At 39.5% G+C, this 18,903-nt stretch overlaps 1 protein-coding gene across 2 annotated transcripts in view; it reads left to right on the top strand.

Moving 5' to 3' along the window:
* KCNN2 (potassium calcium-activated channel subfamily N member 2) overlaps window positions 1-17,035 on the top strand; it is a 94,369-nt gene extending 77,334 nt beyond the window's left edge. Inside the window, exons 5-8 of one of the 2 annotated variants that reach the window (XM_035100160.3) lie at window positions 6,956-7,066; window positions 8,189-8,316; window positions 15,380-15,449; window positions 16,431-17,035. In XM_035100160.3, coding sequence (XP_034956051.3) covers window positions 6,956-7,066; window positions 8,189-8,316; window positions 15,380-15,449; window positions 16,431-16,718 — 597 coding nt within the window. In that variant the 3' untranslated portion in view covers window positions 16,719-17,035. Of the gene's footprint in view, window positions 1-6,955; window positions 7,067-8,188; window positions 8,317-15,379; window positions 15,456-16,430 lie in introns of both variants that reach the window. The other variant, XM_088652694.1, reaches the window with a different exon arrangement.
* The last annotated feature ends 1,868 nt before the right edge of the window (window positions 17,036-18,903 follow it).

The raw sequence follows: 18,903 nt of genomic DNA, 5'->3' as shown, positions 1-18,903 counted from the left end.
TCCAAGATGGCGGACGGAGCTCCATTCGTAAGTAGAAACATTCGTAAGTAGAGTTATTCGTAAGTAGAGGTACCAGTGTAACAGTATTTCCACTGCCTTAGAAGTCTTAAAAAGATCGTAGATAGAAATATTCCAGTCAAAGATGATTCACTGTTGAAAGTCTCTCTCACTCTCAGTCGGAGGCTGCTTTGAGCATGGGAGCGGGGAATTCCCCAACATTCTGCCTTGTCTATGCCTTCCTTGCTCATGGGTGATTGTGCAGCACAACAACCTCTGAGCAAACTAAGGCACAACTTGTGCTAGTCATTGTCATGCCACAGGCTTCCCTAAGCAAGAGAATTAAAAAGTAGTTTGCACTGCATTACACACATGTGGTATACCGGATTTCAGATTTCTATCTGCTGTAGTGGTACCTTTGTTACCGTGACACCTCTGCCTGTGGAACAGCAAGTCAGCAAGACCCAAGCCCATTTAGATATTGCATGCTCCCGCACCTAAAATGCCCTTTTTTGTATCCAGTTCTGTCTAATATACAGTGGTGCCTCTCTAGATGAATTTAATTCGTTCTGTGAGTCAATTCGTTTTGCGAAAAATTCGTCTAGCGAATCCCATAGGAATGCATTGAATTTTATTATTATTATTATTATTATTTGCTCATAGGAACACATTAATTGAATTTCAATGCATTCCTAGGGGAAACCGCGATTCGCTAGACAAATTTTTCACAAAACAAATTCGTCTTGCGAGGCAACCTCCACTCGAAAGATCTCTTCGTTAAGCGAAAAATTCATCTTACAAGCCCTTCAAGATATACAAAGCAACCTGCCTCAGAAGGGAAGCAGAGCTAACATGCAACACAAAAGGAAAAGGAAACATAAGCGACTTTCTCCTCCAACACTGTAAAAACTTTGGAAGCCACAACTTTAAACAAAGACAGTGTAAGAGAATAGGGGGATGTGTATGTACAGTATTTGTATGGCTGTAATTCTGTTTTTGTTTTGTTTTTAAGGGAGGGCATTCAATTTCATTGCACTATTTAAAGTACAATGACAATAAAGTATCTATCTATCTATCTATCTATCTATCTATTCATCTAGCGAGGCACCACTGTACACATTTTTTTGTGACACATTTCCCCCTAATGGAATGCATTTCTGTTTGTTACTTCCAGGCTGCAGCTTTTTGTTGCAGGAGGTCTCACTTGTCTTAAAACCTATCTCAGGGATGGATTTTGCTCTCATTCCTCCAATAATTGCTTCCTTTGGAATTTTTTTTTAATAGTCACAACGCTTTTTTTAACTGGCCCATTTGGTTGGCTCTCCACCTAGGGATCCCAGAATGAATGGAATGTCTATTTAAATTCTTACAGGCCTTTCATTTTATTCAGAGGAGAAGGAGGATTGTTGTGCATTTTCTGGTGAGAGCTAAATTTCCCATCATTGTCTGTAAAGCGGACCTACTTTCTTCTTCTTTGGATCCCAAGGGAAATGAGCAAGAAGTGGGTCAGCTACCTTCTCCCAGGCACAGGCAAGTATAGAAGAGTATTTTGTGGGCAAAGACAGCGATCTGCCTCTTATTTGGCTGAACTCAAAGCTGCTTGAGATATCTAGATTCTAGAAGGAGCGGGAGAGTTCAGTGATGTTTTTCTGAGAGTCATAAAGGAGATTACATAGCGCATAGCCAGTTGACTTTCAAACTTGACTACTCTCTCATTTTGCTCTCTGGAAGTGTGTGTCTTATTGATAGGCAACAGATGTTTGCAAAACATGTATTTCCTCCTTATCGCTAATTTATTAAGATTTTAAAAATTATCATATAAATATAGGAAGAGGGTGGGGACTACAGTAAAAGCAAAACTTTTGAAAAACAGATATCTTTTGGGGGATTAAAAAAACTATCAGGGAGAAGCAAAGGCAGCTGTGTTGGGCCATAAGAAAAACAAATCATAGTAGGGAAATACCTTTATTCTGAGGGATGCGGGTGGCTCTGTGGTCTAAACCACTGAACCTAGGGCTTGCTGATCAGAAGGTCGGCGGTTCAAATCCCTGCAAAGGGGTGAGCTCCCGCTGCTCGGTCCCTGCTCCTGCCAACCTAGCAGAAAGCACGTCAAAGTGCAAGTAGATAAATAGGTACTGCTCCAGTGGGAAGGTAAACGGTGTTTCCATGCATTGCTCTGGTTCGCCAGAAGCGGCTTAGTCATGCTGGCTACATGACCCGGAAGCTGTAGGTCGGCTCCCTTGGCCAGTAAAGTGAGATGAGCGCCGCAACCCCAGAGTCGTCTGTGACTGGACCTAATGGTCAGGGGTCCCTTTACCTTTACCTTTATTACCTCAGCAAAGTGCCACAAATTAGTGGTCAAACTTCTGAGTTCTTCAAAGCCCTTTATCAGGCTTAGGTGTTAAGCAAAATTTGGGGGGAAGGAAGGCTGCTTTGTGTTGAAACAATAAAGTTGGCATTGGTATTGGTCTTCAGCTCTAGTGTGGGACAAGATAGCAGATTTATCATATAAGGCTCTCCTAGGTGCTTTGGAGTTTTTAGACTGTACCTAGGGATCCTAAGAGGAAGAAATAGACATTGGCCAATTCCCAATTTTTTAACAGATATAAAATCCAGCAGTTCTGTAGCCTTAAGGAAAATACACATAGGGAAATATGGTAATTTTTATATTTGCAGAGCTGGAGATTAATTTTAGGTGGTGTACTAGGTTAAAAAAGAGTAAACTGAAGTCAAATTAAGTAGCTTTTCCTAGTGGCTGGAATGGAATAACCTTCAGAAAATAAAGCCCCATCTCCCTATGCTATAAAATCCTCTTCCTCCAGTTAGGATACTGTTTTTGAATGGCTGAATTCAATACTCTCCAAGTCATTCAAAAAGGAAAGCTAGCTGTGTTGGCCTGTAATTTAAAAATGCATTAAAAGAAGTATCTAAGAATTAAAATTTGTCCATATTGTTGCAGTCTTAAGAAGTTTGCTGGGCAGAGTTATTGAAAACCCAAGCTGCTTTTTTTATTCAGGATATGGAAATTGGTATTTCATGTTACTCATTCTCAAGTTGCATACATTGAAATGCATGCATTGATTTTATATATGTAAATGAGCAATATACAGTGGCAAAGAACCATACATAAATGAGACATGCAAGCCAAGCCAAAGAATCAGGTCTGTCGCTTGTATTATGGCCGTGGTTCTCAAACTCTGTTCTCTGGGCCACACCTTCAGAATAAAAATATGCTCACGCCACACCAAAGTTTTTATTGATAAGAAATACATTGCAGAACAAAAAGAAACACCTCCTAGCAGTGCTTGATTTATAACATAGGGCAGAACTAATCTGAGACAAACAAACTCTTCATAAACACAAAGAAGCCTCTCTCTTTTCTTTCATATTCGTCAGGTTGAAAATCCCTGCTCACAACAATTTGACGTGAAGAACTGTAGAAGAATAGCCAATGCTATTCACCAGCACTCTGTTTGAATGGCAATTCCAGATCACAACTAGGATTAAGGGGTCATGTTCATGTATATCAGTCAGATATATTCTCTCAGTTAAACTAGTTCTGTCTTCCTTTGTTGTGTCTTAAATTCTGTGCAAGTGGCTAACTCCTGTCCCTGTATTTTATATGTTCCGTTAGATCAGGGGTTGCCAACCATTTTGGGCCCCTGGGCCCATCTGCAAACTGGAGAAACTGTTGCCCCTCCACACACACAACCAAGCAGATGTTGTTCTATTGGGTGCAACATAATACTTCTGTCAAGTCAAACTTCAGTGTGTGTGAGATGGGGGTTTACACTGTGGGAACCAGGGAATGCCTGTGAGCATATGTGTACCTATGTAGATAATCCCTGTGTTGGATTTCCAAGGGGGAAATTAGGATTTAGTAAATATCAGAACTATTCTGTGCCTCACATAAAGATGAAACTGAACCACAACTCTGAATCCAAATTCTGAGTTGGATGCAGCAGTGCCCTTCCACAGTTAGAAGCCACAGAAGAAGGGGTGTTGTGTCATTTCACGAGGAAAGCACAACTAAATTCGGATAGGCTCTGCTTCTTGCACAATGTGCTGTGGAAGCAGCAGCATGAGAACAGCTGCAGAATCAAACTGCTATAGAAGTGTGAGATTTTCTGCAGACAGTTGTAATTGTTTTCCTCCTGCTTTGAATTCAGTTGGCTGTACTTTTTAGTTCTGGATCTAAGCATTGTGGCTCCCTGATTTGTCTTACACTAGCCATGTGGACAAATGAATCATCTTAAGCCAGAGAGAGAGAGAGAGAGAGAGAGAGTGTGTTTTGTTAAAGGACTCCTAGCTATTGGTCTTTGCCTAGACATCTCAAGATGTTCCCTCTATTCATTGTGAGCTTGGTGACATTTTAACAAAGGCTTTCTTTCTGCAAAGGTTAATTAGTCATTGAAGTACCAGCTGTAGCATATAATCATTTGTTGGAAATGGTTAAGCTTCTGGAGAATACGCTGCACAGACCCGTGTATGGCAGGGAGGAGCGGTGGAGTTCAAAAATAATTTACATTTTTTGAAGCTCCTTTGTACATCTATGGAGGCCCGACATTATTATTATTATTTTTTAAAAAAGAAACCTCTTTATATCATGAATCACAGTTTGTTCTAAGCTTTTCCAGGAAAAAATGGATTTATACTTGCCCCGATTCTGATCCAGTACCAACAGGTATGATTCCCCCTATTAAAAATGAGAGGGTAGACTTGAAAAGGAAAGCCAGAGTATAGGGAAGACAGAATAGAGCTTGTATTGTTGGGGAAATGGGAACACAATAGTTTAGGAAGCAAAAGTGCAGCTATTAATTTTCTTTAAAAAAAGAGCTACATAATGCTTCGTGCCAATCCCTTCTTTTCCCAAACTAGTTTCTATGCAACATTGTTCAGCCAGGAAACAGGAGATGGATTCAGTCCCTGAAAGAAAAGTAGGTGGTTTCTAGAAAAACCTGTGTGTGTGTGTGTGTGTGTGTGTGTGTGAGAGAGAGAGAGAGAGAGAGAGAGAGAGAGAGAGAGAGAGAGAAGGATCCAAAGGCTGAAATCTCTGCTACTGCAGATGCTGAGAATCCCTTGATGCAATTACATCTTCCTGACAGAAGACTTCAGTATTTTGTTATGCACATCTTCTTCCCATGACGGACTCTCCTAGATGTTCTAGGCTGTTTTATTTAACATGGTTTCATTCAGGCTCTGAAAAGGGGTAAGACATAATATATTGTGGACATAATATATCTTGATTTCGGCAGTTGACAGTCTTCCTTGCTGACAAGGTGGTAAAAAGTGGGCTGATGCTACTCCAGTTAGGTGGATCTACAACTGGTTGAATAACCATACCCATTGGGTGCTCAGTAATGACTCTGTGTCAGCCTTGAGGGAATTCTCAAGTGGGGTGGCACAGGTTCTAACCTGGGCTCTCTGCTGTTCAACGTTTTTAAAAATGTATTTGTGAGGGTGTGCGCGAGATAAATTTACCTTATAGAGGAAAAGTTCATTAAAGTCTTGTGAAGAGCATCCCAAATACTCATCTTTACAAGGATTTGTAGAATTGCAATGTATTTCAATACAGATAAAATATTAATGTCAATAAATGTTTAATGTATAGAATCCCTATAAACTGTTACTAATGGAATGTCAGCCTTTCCCCCTTGTGGGTAGTGCAAAGGGCAGATTGTACAATATTTCACTTTCCATGGGTTAATTAGATTTTAGGTAAGACTTTTATTAAAGTCCAAAGATAAAGTTTAAACAGGCTTCTGTTTTTATTAGATTTGTTCCTAATATAATTATACTATCCTCCTTAATAGACACAGTGATCAGTTCACTATAAATTGGTTTAGTTAAGCTCATTATTGCTATAATGTAAATGTTAAGTACTGTTTTAACACTGATATTAATGGTGCAGCTTGTTTAATTCTCCCTAGTTTGTTTTCATAACTAGCAGAGAAAACGGAAAACTGCTAATATCAAATGAGGAACTAATGTTTATGTGTCAGTGCCCAAACCCCATTGCATGTATCAGCTGCTTGAAGAATCACATCTCTTAGATTTGTCTATGGCATCCCTTTGTCTATGGCCCATAAAGTCCCAACTTCTTTTGCCCTCAACAGGATATCTGTAACTTACAGTCCTTAGTTTCCCAACTAAAGAATATTAATGCCTGTGGAGAACTAGTGGGCAGCTGTTTAACATATTGCCAGTACCTTCAGCTTTTTCCTCCTTTGTTACTTCTCATTGTGGCAGGGGGAGAAAACAACAGAGACACAAATGATGTGCAGAATCACTGGAGCAAGAAGATTCTCTTCCTGTGAGACCAAGTGGCCTGGTTTGCACATCAAACCTTGGCTTAGTGCAAAAGCGTGAACATATTACAGGCTCCAACAAACCATGGTTTGTTCTTAGTTACAACTCATGGCTAGTCTGGATAGAAGTTAACCAGACAGGTTGGGATGACATACTAAGGCATAGCATGGCAGCAAAAAGAGATGGGGAAGAGCGAAGTAGCTGCAAGCTCCTCTCTGGGAGTCTGTGCATTCACGCTTAACCAAGGTTTCACTTAATGTAATATGCAAATCAGGCCATTGTGGGGGGAAGGAGGGAGAAGTATTGCAGATGATCTGGAAGAGGTTGGGCGTGCCATTAAAGTAACACTTAAAGTGTAATATTACTGTGAGTGGGATTCACCTGATGAGTCTTGTCTGGAAGGAGGAGAGAGGGGATAATTCCATCTGGGAAACTGAAATCGCATTGACTGAATGATCGCCTTAACACGACACTGAATTTCTTCCCAACTACAGAGACACTGATAAAATCAAATTATATCATTTTGCACTAAACAAATGTACTTCTTTTGTGTAACCATACTGTTTTCTTTTCCTGTTTCGTCAATAGTGTGACCATTATTGAATAAGGTATTGCAACTCTTTGGATTTTGTTTTATTGCTATTTCCAGGGTGCCGGTTGCACTGCACTGGTGGTAGCTGTGGTAGCAAGGAAATTAGAACTTACCAAAGCTGAAAAACATGTGCATAATTTCATGATGGATACCCAGCTAACTAAAAGAGTAAGTCATGATGTGCTTTTTGTTTGTTTTTGCATGTGCAATAAAAAGCAAATGTTTTGCTTCGTTTTTCGCTAGGATCACAGATAGTTCTAGGGATAGATCTTGAAAGATGCTGCTGAATTATTGAATCTTCAAGTTTCATGTCAGCTTTGAGTGTTTCATCCACTGTTGGTAGATGTGAAGTCTCTCTTAAGGAATAGCAAAACAGAAGCAAACATGTGGAATAGGTCCTGGAACATGAGCTCAAGGCACATGATAAACCAATCTTAGGAAATCTAAGTAGGTATGGGACTGATCAGTGCCTAGAAGTGAAACTTCCAAGGAAACGTTATGTTTTCTGCCTTGATTCCATTATGGAACAAAAGTGAGATATGATTGTAATGACAAACTGGTAGCCAGTTTGGTCCTTCAACACAACTTCTCATCTACTTAAAACAAAGCAAAACATGACTGGCATTCAGTGTCTAACAATTCCTGATGTTCTGGTGGAAATGTACTCTCGGAGTGCTGATCAGATAAAATTATCTATCTTATAAAGAAGCTTGTGAGAAGCAATGCTTGTCTATTTGGCAGGGTTATATCTTAGCCACATGCTTTTTTAAAAAATAAAATATTATTATATACATCTGGGGAAATCTGTCCATATGGCAAGATTTTTGCGAATTTCCTTAAAGGTAGCTCAAAAACTTCACCTTTTTTTTTTAGATTTAGCAAAAAAGCTTAACAACTTTTGGCAACCCTGCTGTATAAAGCCATGAACCAAAATGTCAAGTATGAAAAAGATCTTGTCTATGAAAAAGATGTTCCATGACAACACAGGAGAGAAGGGAAATTCCTGCATGGGCAGTGGGGAAGGGAAGGGGAGTCAGCTTGTTAATCAGACCTACTGCATCATAAAGCAGAATTCCCAAGATGCTGGGTGGGGTAGTCGCTAATGGAAGTGCCAAGCAGAGGCACAGAATTTAGACAGTTGTGCTCCTATTACATTAGCTCTCTACAGCACCTGGTCTCAGAAGGAGACGTTCCTGTAAATATTTATGATAGATAACATGTGCTAGGGAAGACTCAAAGGGACGTGTGATGCTGTTTCAGTTAGCCTGGTGTTTTCTTCTTTTAAAACAGGTGAAAAATGCAGCTGCCAATGTACTCAGGGAAACATGGTTAATTTATAAAAATACAAAGCTGGTGAAAAAGATAGACCATGCGAAAGTAAGGAAACATCAGCGCAAATTCTTGCAAGCTATTCACCAGTAAGTACCATTTTGGCTTGTCTATATTTCCCTTATCCAGGATGTTGTGGTAATCTGGCAGGTTCAGTTTCTAGTGTGGATGTTGCTGTTCTGCTGATACAAGCAGCTATCCCAAATCCACCTTCTGTCTGATTCTGTTCACTTTATCTCAAGGGTGTGGGAGGAAAACATTGTATGTAGCTCAGTGTCTCTGAATCTGCATCTTATGGATGGGAAACAATAGCATTCAAGATGGATGTGAAATGAGATGTACAATCTAATTCACATACAGATTATGCATACAGTTTTTAGAAGGAAAGATATCTGAGACCCTTCATGAAGTTTCTGTGGATTTCAAAGGCCAGGGGAAGACAAAGCAAAGACATTGTGGAAATCAATGAACAAGTTTTTCACATCCCTGACTCTTCATGTGTGATCCAACCACCCTTACTTGAATACAGATTTTCTTTGCTAAAGCTTCCTACACATGATATTTTGGAATAAGAATGAATCTAGTACGTATTGCAAAATAGATTTGAATATCAATAACATCCTCTTGTGATTTTTCTGGCAGGTGCTAACAGCTGACAAAAGAATCTTTTACTATAGTCACCATCAGTCAATAGCCACTTATTTTATTATGTGATATATAAGTTTAATAGAATTTGTTTTACCATTTTTTAAATTATTGCAACCAGTAGGTTCTACTACTGTGTCAGTTTTAGGTAATGTTATTGCTGCAGCAAATATTGGTGAAAAAAATAATGGTGGAATAGTTGTCTACATTTTCGCATCCCAGAAATTAGCCACCTTATGGTCTATTCATTTAGGGTATGTGGGGGAATTAGTTCCTGAAACGAGCTAATCTTTGGAAACCACAGGCTCCTTGCAGATATAATGGAAGCATCTCTGATTCCTCATTCATACCTGACTTTGGAAAGTGCTCAGTCACTGTTATGCCAGAGTAGGAAGAGCTTGCCACAATTTGGGCTACATAAAGCTAGTGGCAGATGTTAATTGCTGCAAGTTTCTCCTCTTCACGCCCTTCCTCTGCAGCACATAGAGAGTTGTTGGGAGGAGGAAATGGCCAAAGGTAAGAGTATGGAGCTTGGTGAACTAGCAGTAGAGATACAGGGTAATGAAAATGGGAGCAGAAGTCCACTTCTGTGAAAGAGGTCCTTTCTCAGAAGTGTAGATCAGAACCTCAGAATCTGAGTTGAAATACACATGATGTATATTGCTTTTAATCATTCTACAGTGGGGAATCAGTAAAGTTAGATCATCTTGACTGACCCAATACTATAATAACAAGAAAAAGACTTCAGTGCCAGTTCCAAGAAGTTGCAAAATAAATATGGCTTAGCATTGTGAACCGTAGCAAGCATCTGACTTATGTGCTCTCCACTCCAGCACAGATGCAGGGAGTATATTAAAAAATCTCTGCTTTCATTTTATATTAACCCCAAACTTAGGTTAATCTTAACCATGGTTAGTTAAAACAAGTGAACTTTGTGAACTGTGGTTTGAAGTAGGCTTGTTTCAACAAACCATGGTTAGATTAACAGTTTGTCTCATCTGAATTCCAACATTACAAAGAGCTAGAAGTGAAAGAGAAAGAGGGATAACAGTCCCAAAGTTCACTGCAGCTCATTCAACCATGGTTTAGTGTCATGTCCAAACAAGGCTCATTTGTGAGCAATTCGTTTTTCTTCCTACTTTCTTCTTTTCCATACCTGACGTTAACACAAGACGTGGGATCTCTGGTTGTTCCCTGCACAGAGGTCTGTGTACAGAGCCCAAGAGTCATGAATTTCATTTCATAGAGTCTGTAGTCACCCATTACACCAAAAGTGAGGAGGAAATAAGTTTCATAACTTAACAGTGCTTCTCTTCTTTCGCTGTTGATTTGAACGCATTAAATGGCAGTAATGTTATTTCTGCTTCAGAGGAGGGATCTGAAAAGGGTTAACTCATTAATGGTTACACAGTGTGCTTAAGTTGTAAAATAAAATATACACAATGAGTATTAGTTCAGTTTAGCAAAGATGTGAGGTTAAATGCTGCTGTCTATAGAAAAGCACATGTTAGAAAAACACCTGTGGGAAACGCTTTTTCTAAAAAAAAAAAGAGAAAAAAGGCAGTGTACTGTTCATAGGGTGGGTTCCTGAGATAGTGAATTACAAAATGAGCTGAAACCAGGTATTACAATATTGTGATTTAGTGGGATTCTTACTTCTGAGTGTACATGTTCAGGATTAGACTGCAACCCCTGCAACATGGATAGGGAGCCTATGGACTACAACTCCCATACCCTTTGACCATTGGCCATGCTCACTGTGGCTGATGAGAATTAGAATCCAAAAGTTCCTAGAATGCCACAGGTTTCCCACCCTGCCCTACTGTGAGCTGGCATCAGATCAGTCTTCATGGAATATTCCTTTTTTCACATCAATATGGCTTCTAATAAGCATGGGGCAAGGTAGCTATTATCTGCCAGGTGCTTGTCTTCATTTTAATTTAATATGTGATTTAGCTTTGTCTTCTGACCTTACTTTCTATGTGTCCCTTGCTAGAAGTATTCAGACTTTCAAAATTATGTGTGAATTTGCCTACTGATGTGGTAGAGCTTTATTCTCAAAGGAAGTGATGCATCCCTTTAGTCTCAAAAAGAACTGCAAATATTTGTTCATCACCTCCTATTGAGTAAGAAACTAAATGAAGTCATTCCCATAGTGGCCACCTTTCCTTGTTATGCAGAGCCAGGTTTCTGTTTTACTTCTGAATTTTAATTTGTCCTGCATCATTTGACCTCCCAGGTCAAACAAAGGGGGTTAAATTGAATTCTAGCAAAATAGGGGAATGGCCCTACACTGGAACCAGTCATATCCTGTTGGATGTTAACATTCAGAATGATAAGTTTGATTTTCTATTTCTAGCTGAACTGTGTCGTTCTCCTTTTTGATTCATGGTGATAGTCTTCATTCACATATTCATACGTTTTCCTTTAACTCCCCTTATTTACCCTATTTAAAGGTTAAATCTAGCCTACTCAACGCTTGATGTTGAGAGGGAAGATAGAAATAAAATGTGCAAATACTAGGTCTCTTAACTTTTGAGAATCCTGGTAATATTTCAGCTATCAATTCTTCCCATGTATGGATGGCATGTGGGAAGGGGGCTGAAGTGTTTAGTTGCCACTGATATCGCTCCGGCCAGGAAGAAATGTGAAGTTAAATGTTTAACGTAAACAAGCAGCATTCTAGTGCACAGTGCTCAAAGGTCCATGCGTCACTTCTCCCCCACTCTTGGCCCCACTGTGCCAGGAGCAACAAGCCACAAACCTTGACTCAGCACATGTGTCTGAATTCAGAACATGTGTCAGGTCAAGGTATGCGGCTCTAAACAAACCACAAGTGGTAGCCAAAGTTTGTTCTTGGCTTACTGCTGGTGGTTTGTTTGGGAGAAAAAAAACACAAGCCCAGGTTTGGATAATATGATTAGCCAAGGTTCGGCTTTTTATTCCCCGGAATATAGCGCACCCAAGAGCAGGGGAGGAGTTAAGCAAGGACTTTCACCAGCATGCTGCTTGTTCACATTAAGCCATAGTTAAAAATTAAGCATGGTTTAATGTGATGTGTGAAGGCAGCTTAAGTCTGCTTGTACCACAACTCTGCTTATTTTCAGAACATGGTGAAATGTGGTATAGAAACTGAGAGTATAACACTGTCCTGCATTTGAGTTGTTAATTGCTGACCCAGAGAGTGCTACGGAGAAAATGTATGAACTACAAGCTCCATAACAGAGCACATTGCGCTCACATGAAGACCATCCCTTGTGTTAATTTGTTTTAGTCAATTTTACAGTTTCTTTTCTTTTGTTTTGTCTTTTTATTTCAACAATGAAAATAGAGCTCGGAAGTAAGTTGTGTGAGCTGTTCCTTTCAAATTTGCAGAATTTACCACTGTCTGCATGCAACAAATGGATACTTTATTTGTGAATTTCAATAGTCTGGTTGCTACTGTGGAACTGCAATCCAAAGTCATGAATTTCTTCTGTGATAAGTGAAGTTCAGAAGGAAGGAATCAGAGTATCAATATTTCTTAATTTTCAGAGAAAGATCTGGCTAGTATCATTTTTAATCTGACTGTCGCAGCTAAGAAATGATCAGTTTATAAAAAGGTTTGCTCCTCCTAAGTCACAACCAAGGCTGATATACACACCTTGAAGATGCAAATCTCTCTTTATCAACATACATTTGCAAGTGAGGTAAATAATCAGTATAAAAATTATACCATTTATTTATCATATTTCTCCAAATGTTCATATAGGGAGGGAAAGGAGGATAGAAAGCTCAACCTAAAATGTCGCTAATTGGCTTTCCCTCTTCCAAAGATAACTGATGACTTAAAATATACTTTCAAAAGTTTATACAGACAAATCTACACGTCTAATGTATACAGACCAACACTCTTGTTTGCTTTCTTTCAGTGTTGTCCCTTATAGACCCTGTTTACACATAACAGTAAGCCAAGACATGGCTAAGCATGAATGAGTGAACATGTGTGTCCTTAGAGCAGGCATCCCCAAACTGCGGCCCTCCAGATGTTTTGGCCTACAACTCCCATGATCCCTAGCTAACAGGACCAGTGGTCGGGGAAGATGGGAATTGGAGTCCAAAACATCTGGAGGGCCGAAGTTTGGGGGTGCCTGCCTTATCTTGCTGCTGCCATGCTAGCAAACATTATGCCATTGATTGGCTTAGCAGTACATCCAAAGCTAGGCTCAAGGTTTGCTTTCAAGACAAACTAGGAATGCAGGGGCAAACTTTGGTAACATGGTGCCCCGAGCAAGGACAAGATTTGGCACCCCCTCCCCCATTTTTTTTCTTATTTTCACAATAATTCCTTTTGGTACAGTTCCTTTTTTAAATCAATCTTCTCAGTAGATACCTGTATAAATATAGGAATTATTATTATTATTATTATTATTATTATTATTATTATTATTCACCCCCATGGCTTGGCGACTTGTGCAGGGGAACTGCCCTCACTGTCCTAAATCCAGCACTAATGATAAGTCAAATATAAACCTTGGCTACAAATCATAGTTTGTGTGATTGAGCAAAACCATGAGCCCAGATTTCTGGCATAATGCTTAGCCAAACCATGGCTTACAGTAGCTCTGGATAATGGAACAGCAACAGGACAGCTCATTTACACCTAGTCATGGTTTGGCTAAAAGAACTGGGTCACAGTGTCACTTAATAATTTTATGTGTTTCTGGACATACATTATTCCTCCTCTTGAAAATGTGAGCTTGAGTGCCCCTCATACCTCCCACAACAATGCTGAATTTGTGTGACTGCAGCTGTAAGCCCATTCATTCTCATTCACCCCATCAAATTGAATGCACAGTGCTGAAGGGGGTGGGCTTTAAGAGGGAATCCTGAAACAAATGGATGCTGGGGTTGTGAAGAAGCCAGCTTTAGCTTCTTTTAAAATAAACTAAGAGAATAAATCCACGAGTTATCAATGGTGAATAAAACAATGTGTGCGATGGCGCTGATACAGGACAAACTCAATAAAATTAAATAAATAAACGGATTCCAATTATTAATGAGGTTTAGGACAATGACCTGGAAAGAGGAACCACATGAGATTAATGACTAAGTTCAGGGTAGCTTCATTTCTTGAATGAGATCATGGGCACGTTGTGGACTGAAAAACATTCTCACACACTTATCAGGTGTTGGCCACACAACGCCCTGCTGGCTTAGGCACATAAGGCCTTCATTGCCTTTGTAACTTGATGATAATAGACTGCCTTTAAAAGCCTACATCCTGGGCGGAGGGAGGGGTACATGTCCAAAATACACAGAGAGCAACCCCTGCCTGTAATGCCTCTACATTTAGCTCAGCAAAACAGATTCACCTGTACAAAAGAAAAAGCATGTAGAGCGGCCTCCTCCCTTGAAATGAATGGGAAAGCTATTGTGGAGCTCTTGGTGTGGGTGTGTCCTTTGGTATAAATAGAGAATTATGCATTGGACTGTTTTATTCCTTGAAGCATATAACCCTTCGAAAAGAAGAAGAGGAAGGAAGCCTCTTATATCAATACAGCCAATTCACAATTTGCATTGAGACATTCCCCCCCCCCATGGATAGTACTACAGATTAAAAACCTTTCTGTTCTCATATATTTGGAGGGGGGGGGAGATTAATAGTCTTTGTCAAACTCACTGGTCATATAAACAAACACACATTTTCATACTACAGTTCAGAATAATACATCTTGTTTTTCTCTTTCTGACGGTGCTCAGCTAATTAACATGAATGGAATTACTTGGGCATCAAGGGAAAAACTATACCCATGAGACTCTTCTATGCAGATACAATACTTCATAGTGTTCTAGTTTAATCACGGACAGATAAACTGGCCAACCAAACCTACTAGGAAAATTGCTATGCACATTAAAAACAAAAGTATTTCCAAGTCAGCGACACTGAGATCTGTGAAACTAATATATTAACAATGGTGCTCTTTATTTAGCTGCTGGTCAGATAAAAGCTTTTAAAAATTAACAAGGAACTCACTTATCACTGTATTTTCATCAGGTTCAAACACCTCCTAACCAAATCCATTTCAGACTGAAGAGGGCTTATACCTGTATCTAATCATGTAGGCATATGGAAGAGGCCGAATGATTACTTAGGCAATAATAAGGAGATTGAATTGTCGTTCATTACTTCCTATGCCTACTTGCCAGGATACTGGAGCTTTAAGGAATGTTTTGGCTTTCTTTCATACACTATGAATAAATCCTTACCTCCCACTTTGAATTCAGCGTTAACCATGGCAATTAGTAGTCTCGGGGACATCACATTTTCTTGCTCTCTTCTTTCTTTTTTGCGGTGTTAAGGAAGCATGCTTTTTTCATTGTACCAGACACATAACCAGTTATGACTGTACACAAAGTATTCAAGACATTGTCCATGCAGTTATCTGTTTAGATGCATGCTGTATTCAAGTTTGAGGAGCTGGCAAAAAAAAATCTGTTATCTGACTTGGATTTTCAATCTTTTAGATTAAGAAGTGTTAAAATGGAACAGAGGAAATTGAACGATCAGGCAAACACTTTGGTGGACTTGGCAAAGGTCAGTGTAAGTGCAACAACATCGGACATCAGCTTTTGCTTTTGTATACTGTACTGGCCTTTTGCTTTTGTATACTGGCATTCATCGTTTCGCTAAGCTTTAAGGTAAAAAGCCAATTCGAGCTCTATAAGCCTATTCCAGTGAACTTCCTTCTGTTATCATAGGAGACAAGTCAACATTCACAAATGGTTTAGCTTCTTTGAGGAAAGCAAAAGCTCAGACTAGTTGTGGGAAACTACTCTCACGGCCTTGGGGCAGGAGATGCTCTTTGAGCAGAACAGACCAGAATGTACAAATAAATGGGACTAGATTTTATAAGTGGCTTTTGAATGCTGGCTTCCTTGTTCCCATCCAAATTGCCAAAATGAAGTGGAGTCTCAGGGCCACTTTACACATTAAAGTTGTGTGGTTTGCAACTAAAATGTTCTGCCTATGCACCAGAAAGGCTATGTACATTTTCAGCCGCATAACTCCTGATTTAAGTGACTCAGGGACCTGGGATATGCCTCAGCTCGACACTAGATTTACACACAGTGCGCGAAGCACATTTGCCACTACATAATGTGTGCAGTGCTCCTTAGAAAGATGAAACTCTCTTTACTGTAAATGTTGAGGGGAATTGAAAGCATAGCCAGTCTAACAGAACCCATTTGCAGATAGAGAAGCTTTTCAGCTTCTGCTACAAAGAGTATTTGTTGAACTCAGACACATTTCTGCGTCTCCGGATTTCTAAAGAGTTTTCCAACCCACATCATTGTTTGCTTGAAATCTCAAAAGTGCGCCACTAAGGAATCACAAGCTTCAGCTGAATTGCACCTGTGCAATAAAGCTTGGAATAAAATACATTCTGAAGCTGGTTTGTGCTAGTTGTTTGTAAAGCTGCTGGCTTATGAAGTCACAGTATGTAAGCAATGAGTGTTTGAAATGCTGCAGAACAACCTTGCTTGCTCAAATGCGTCTACCTTTCCCTTTTTCTTTCAGACTCAAAACATCATGTATGATATGATTTCTGACTTAAACGAAAGAAGTGAAGACTTTGAGAAGAGGATTGTTACTCTGGAAACAAAATTGGAAACATTAATTGGTAGCATTCAAGCTCTCCCTGGACTGATTAGCCAAACAATCAGCCAACAACAAAGGGATTTCCTTGAAGCTCAGATACAAAACTATGATAAGCATGTTACCTACAGTGCAGAACGATCGAGGTCCTTGTCTCGGAGAAGGAGGTCGTCCTCCACAGCACCACCCACTTCATCAGAGAGTAGCTAGAAGAGAATAATATAACCACAAAATAAAGACTTTTTGCCATCATATGGTCAATATTTTAGCTTTTATTGTAAAGCCTTATGGTTCTAATCAGTGTTATCTGGGTTCTGATGTCAGAATTCTGGAAACCTGAACACAAAGTTTTAGGCCAAAATGAGTGAAAACTCTCTCTCTCTTTTTTCCTTTCAGATGCACAGTGAATGCACCTATTATTGCTATATAGATTGTTCCTCCTGTAATTTCACTAACTTTTTATTCATGCACTTCCAACAAACTTTACTACTACAATATACAATATAATAAAAGGGTTAATTTCTGCACATAGTTGCTTGATCACTTTGATGTTAACATTCCTAATTCTTAATACTTTTTTTTATCCCAATGCTGAAAATGCTTCAGTTGTTAGAAAACAGAGCTCATTTTGTATTGTCAATCCAATAAGCTCTAATTTCACATGCTATCTATGCAGCAAAAAGAGGGGGGAAAGTGTATGACATGTTAATTTAACAAATTGTATTGAAGTTTAATTTTCCTTGACTGTAATCCTGTGCTAGTTTACATGCCGGTTAATCTAATTGACAAAGCAGGGTCACATGTCTGTGATTGGTGCAGGATTCCAGACTGTTTGCACACCCCCTAGAACACTTATACCAAATCTGCATGTCCATTTTTCATTATGCCAGCTGAAGAACTGGCCAAGTCACTTGTTAAAGCAATGGCTTTGAAGAACGTCTGTGAGAGCAACTGTCCAATGCCCTCCCCCATTCCCAAATCCCATAGGATTGCATGCTATATGCTCTTCTAGATTATATATGACAAATAGTTGTTTACTAAAAACTGGGGAAAGGGCTGTTCATATACTACTCCAAACCATTTAAGAAGTCTTCAAATGTGTTTAAATGAAAGCAGGTGGGGTTGGCGTGTGTGTGTGTGTGTGTATGTATGTATGTGTGTGTGTTCATGTCTCCATTGACCAAAATGTATTGGCATCTCAAAATCTTGTGTGTCTCTTGTGTGTCAGTGGGATCCTCTGTAAATCTTCCCATTTAGCAAAAGTTATCCGAATCTGTTCACAGTGTTCTATTCAGGTAAACAGGGTGATGAATTTGAACACCTCTATTTCTTAGAAATGCCTGCTGTCTTTAGGCATGTAATGATGTAATGAAAGACAAATCCCCGCCTCCCACTCCCAAGCAAGTGTTTCTAGTTTTGTCTGGCCCCAGTTACAACCATATTTGGGACTAGCCTATAGCATTACAAGCAAATCCTAAAAATGGATGTACCTGAACGTGCATAGACAATAGCATGTCTCTCTTAGGACATTTTTCTTGATAAAAAGGAATGCAAATAATGAATTACTGGATTGACCTGGAGCAAATCACCATGTGTCCATCTGTGCAGCTCTAGAAAGACCCAAGTGCAGTAAAACAATTTATTGCATTTGGCCATTTTCCCCACCTGAGCATTTGGCCAAGCATACACATGCAAACAGCTTATCAAATGCAGAACATAAAATGCAGCAAGGGAGGGGGGAACACAATTAATAAAAAATAATCATTTATAAAAAGTACTTTCTGGCTGTGGTACATGCATTTCCAGATGAGAAACTGAATTCCCTTTTCAGTAATTTTGGGGTATTTTATTAAACTGAATTTTATTTACCTCTTTTTGGAGGTCTCTTCTATATAGCTAAGGTCTTTTCCTTGTACAGAGAAGCCCTATGTTGAGGTAGCAAAAACAGCTACTCTACACAGATAAAAACCACAGGTTATCTTACTGCATGTCTTGTAAAGGATGCTAACCATTCCCTCTTCCCCAAGGTGAGGCATTATTTACATTAGAGGAGGGAGAGGTGATAGCATGCAGAAGTGGGCAGGATATTAGTGGACAGAATTGAAATGAGGGCCATGCTTCAGGTGAGCTGTGCCCACATCTATTCTGGTCACTAACTTGGGCAAAAGTAGTCACCGTCACTGGGTACTGCTGCTTGGAACACTCACTCCAGCCCTAGTCAAAGCATCATGCAATCATCTTTTGAGGTCTGTTTGAGAAAATACTCCAAGTCTCATTTTCATCTGTAAATTCATGCCACCTAAGCACAGAGTGGATCACAAAGTGAAGTATAAATCTACATCAATGAGTGAAGTAAGTATTTCTAGCACTATTGCACTGCAGTTAGTGGGTTGCC

This window comes from Zootoca vivipara, chromosome 10, assembly GCF_965207765.1.
Source record: "Zootoca vivipara chromosome 10, rZooViv2.hap1.1, whole genome shotgun sequence".
In the NCBI taxonomy this organism is placed as follows: Eukaryota; Metazoa; Chordata; class Lepidosauria; order Squamata; family Lacertidae; genus Zootoca; species Zootoca vivipara.
The sequence above is the reverse complement of the archived record's forward strand: the minus strand, read 5'-3'. Positions and strand labels throughout refer to the sequence as shown.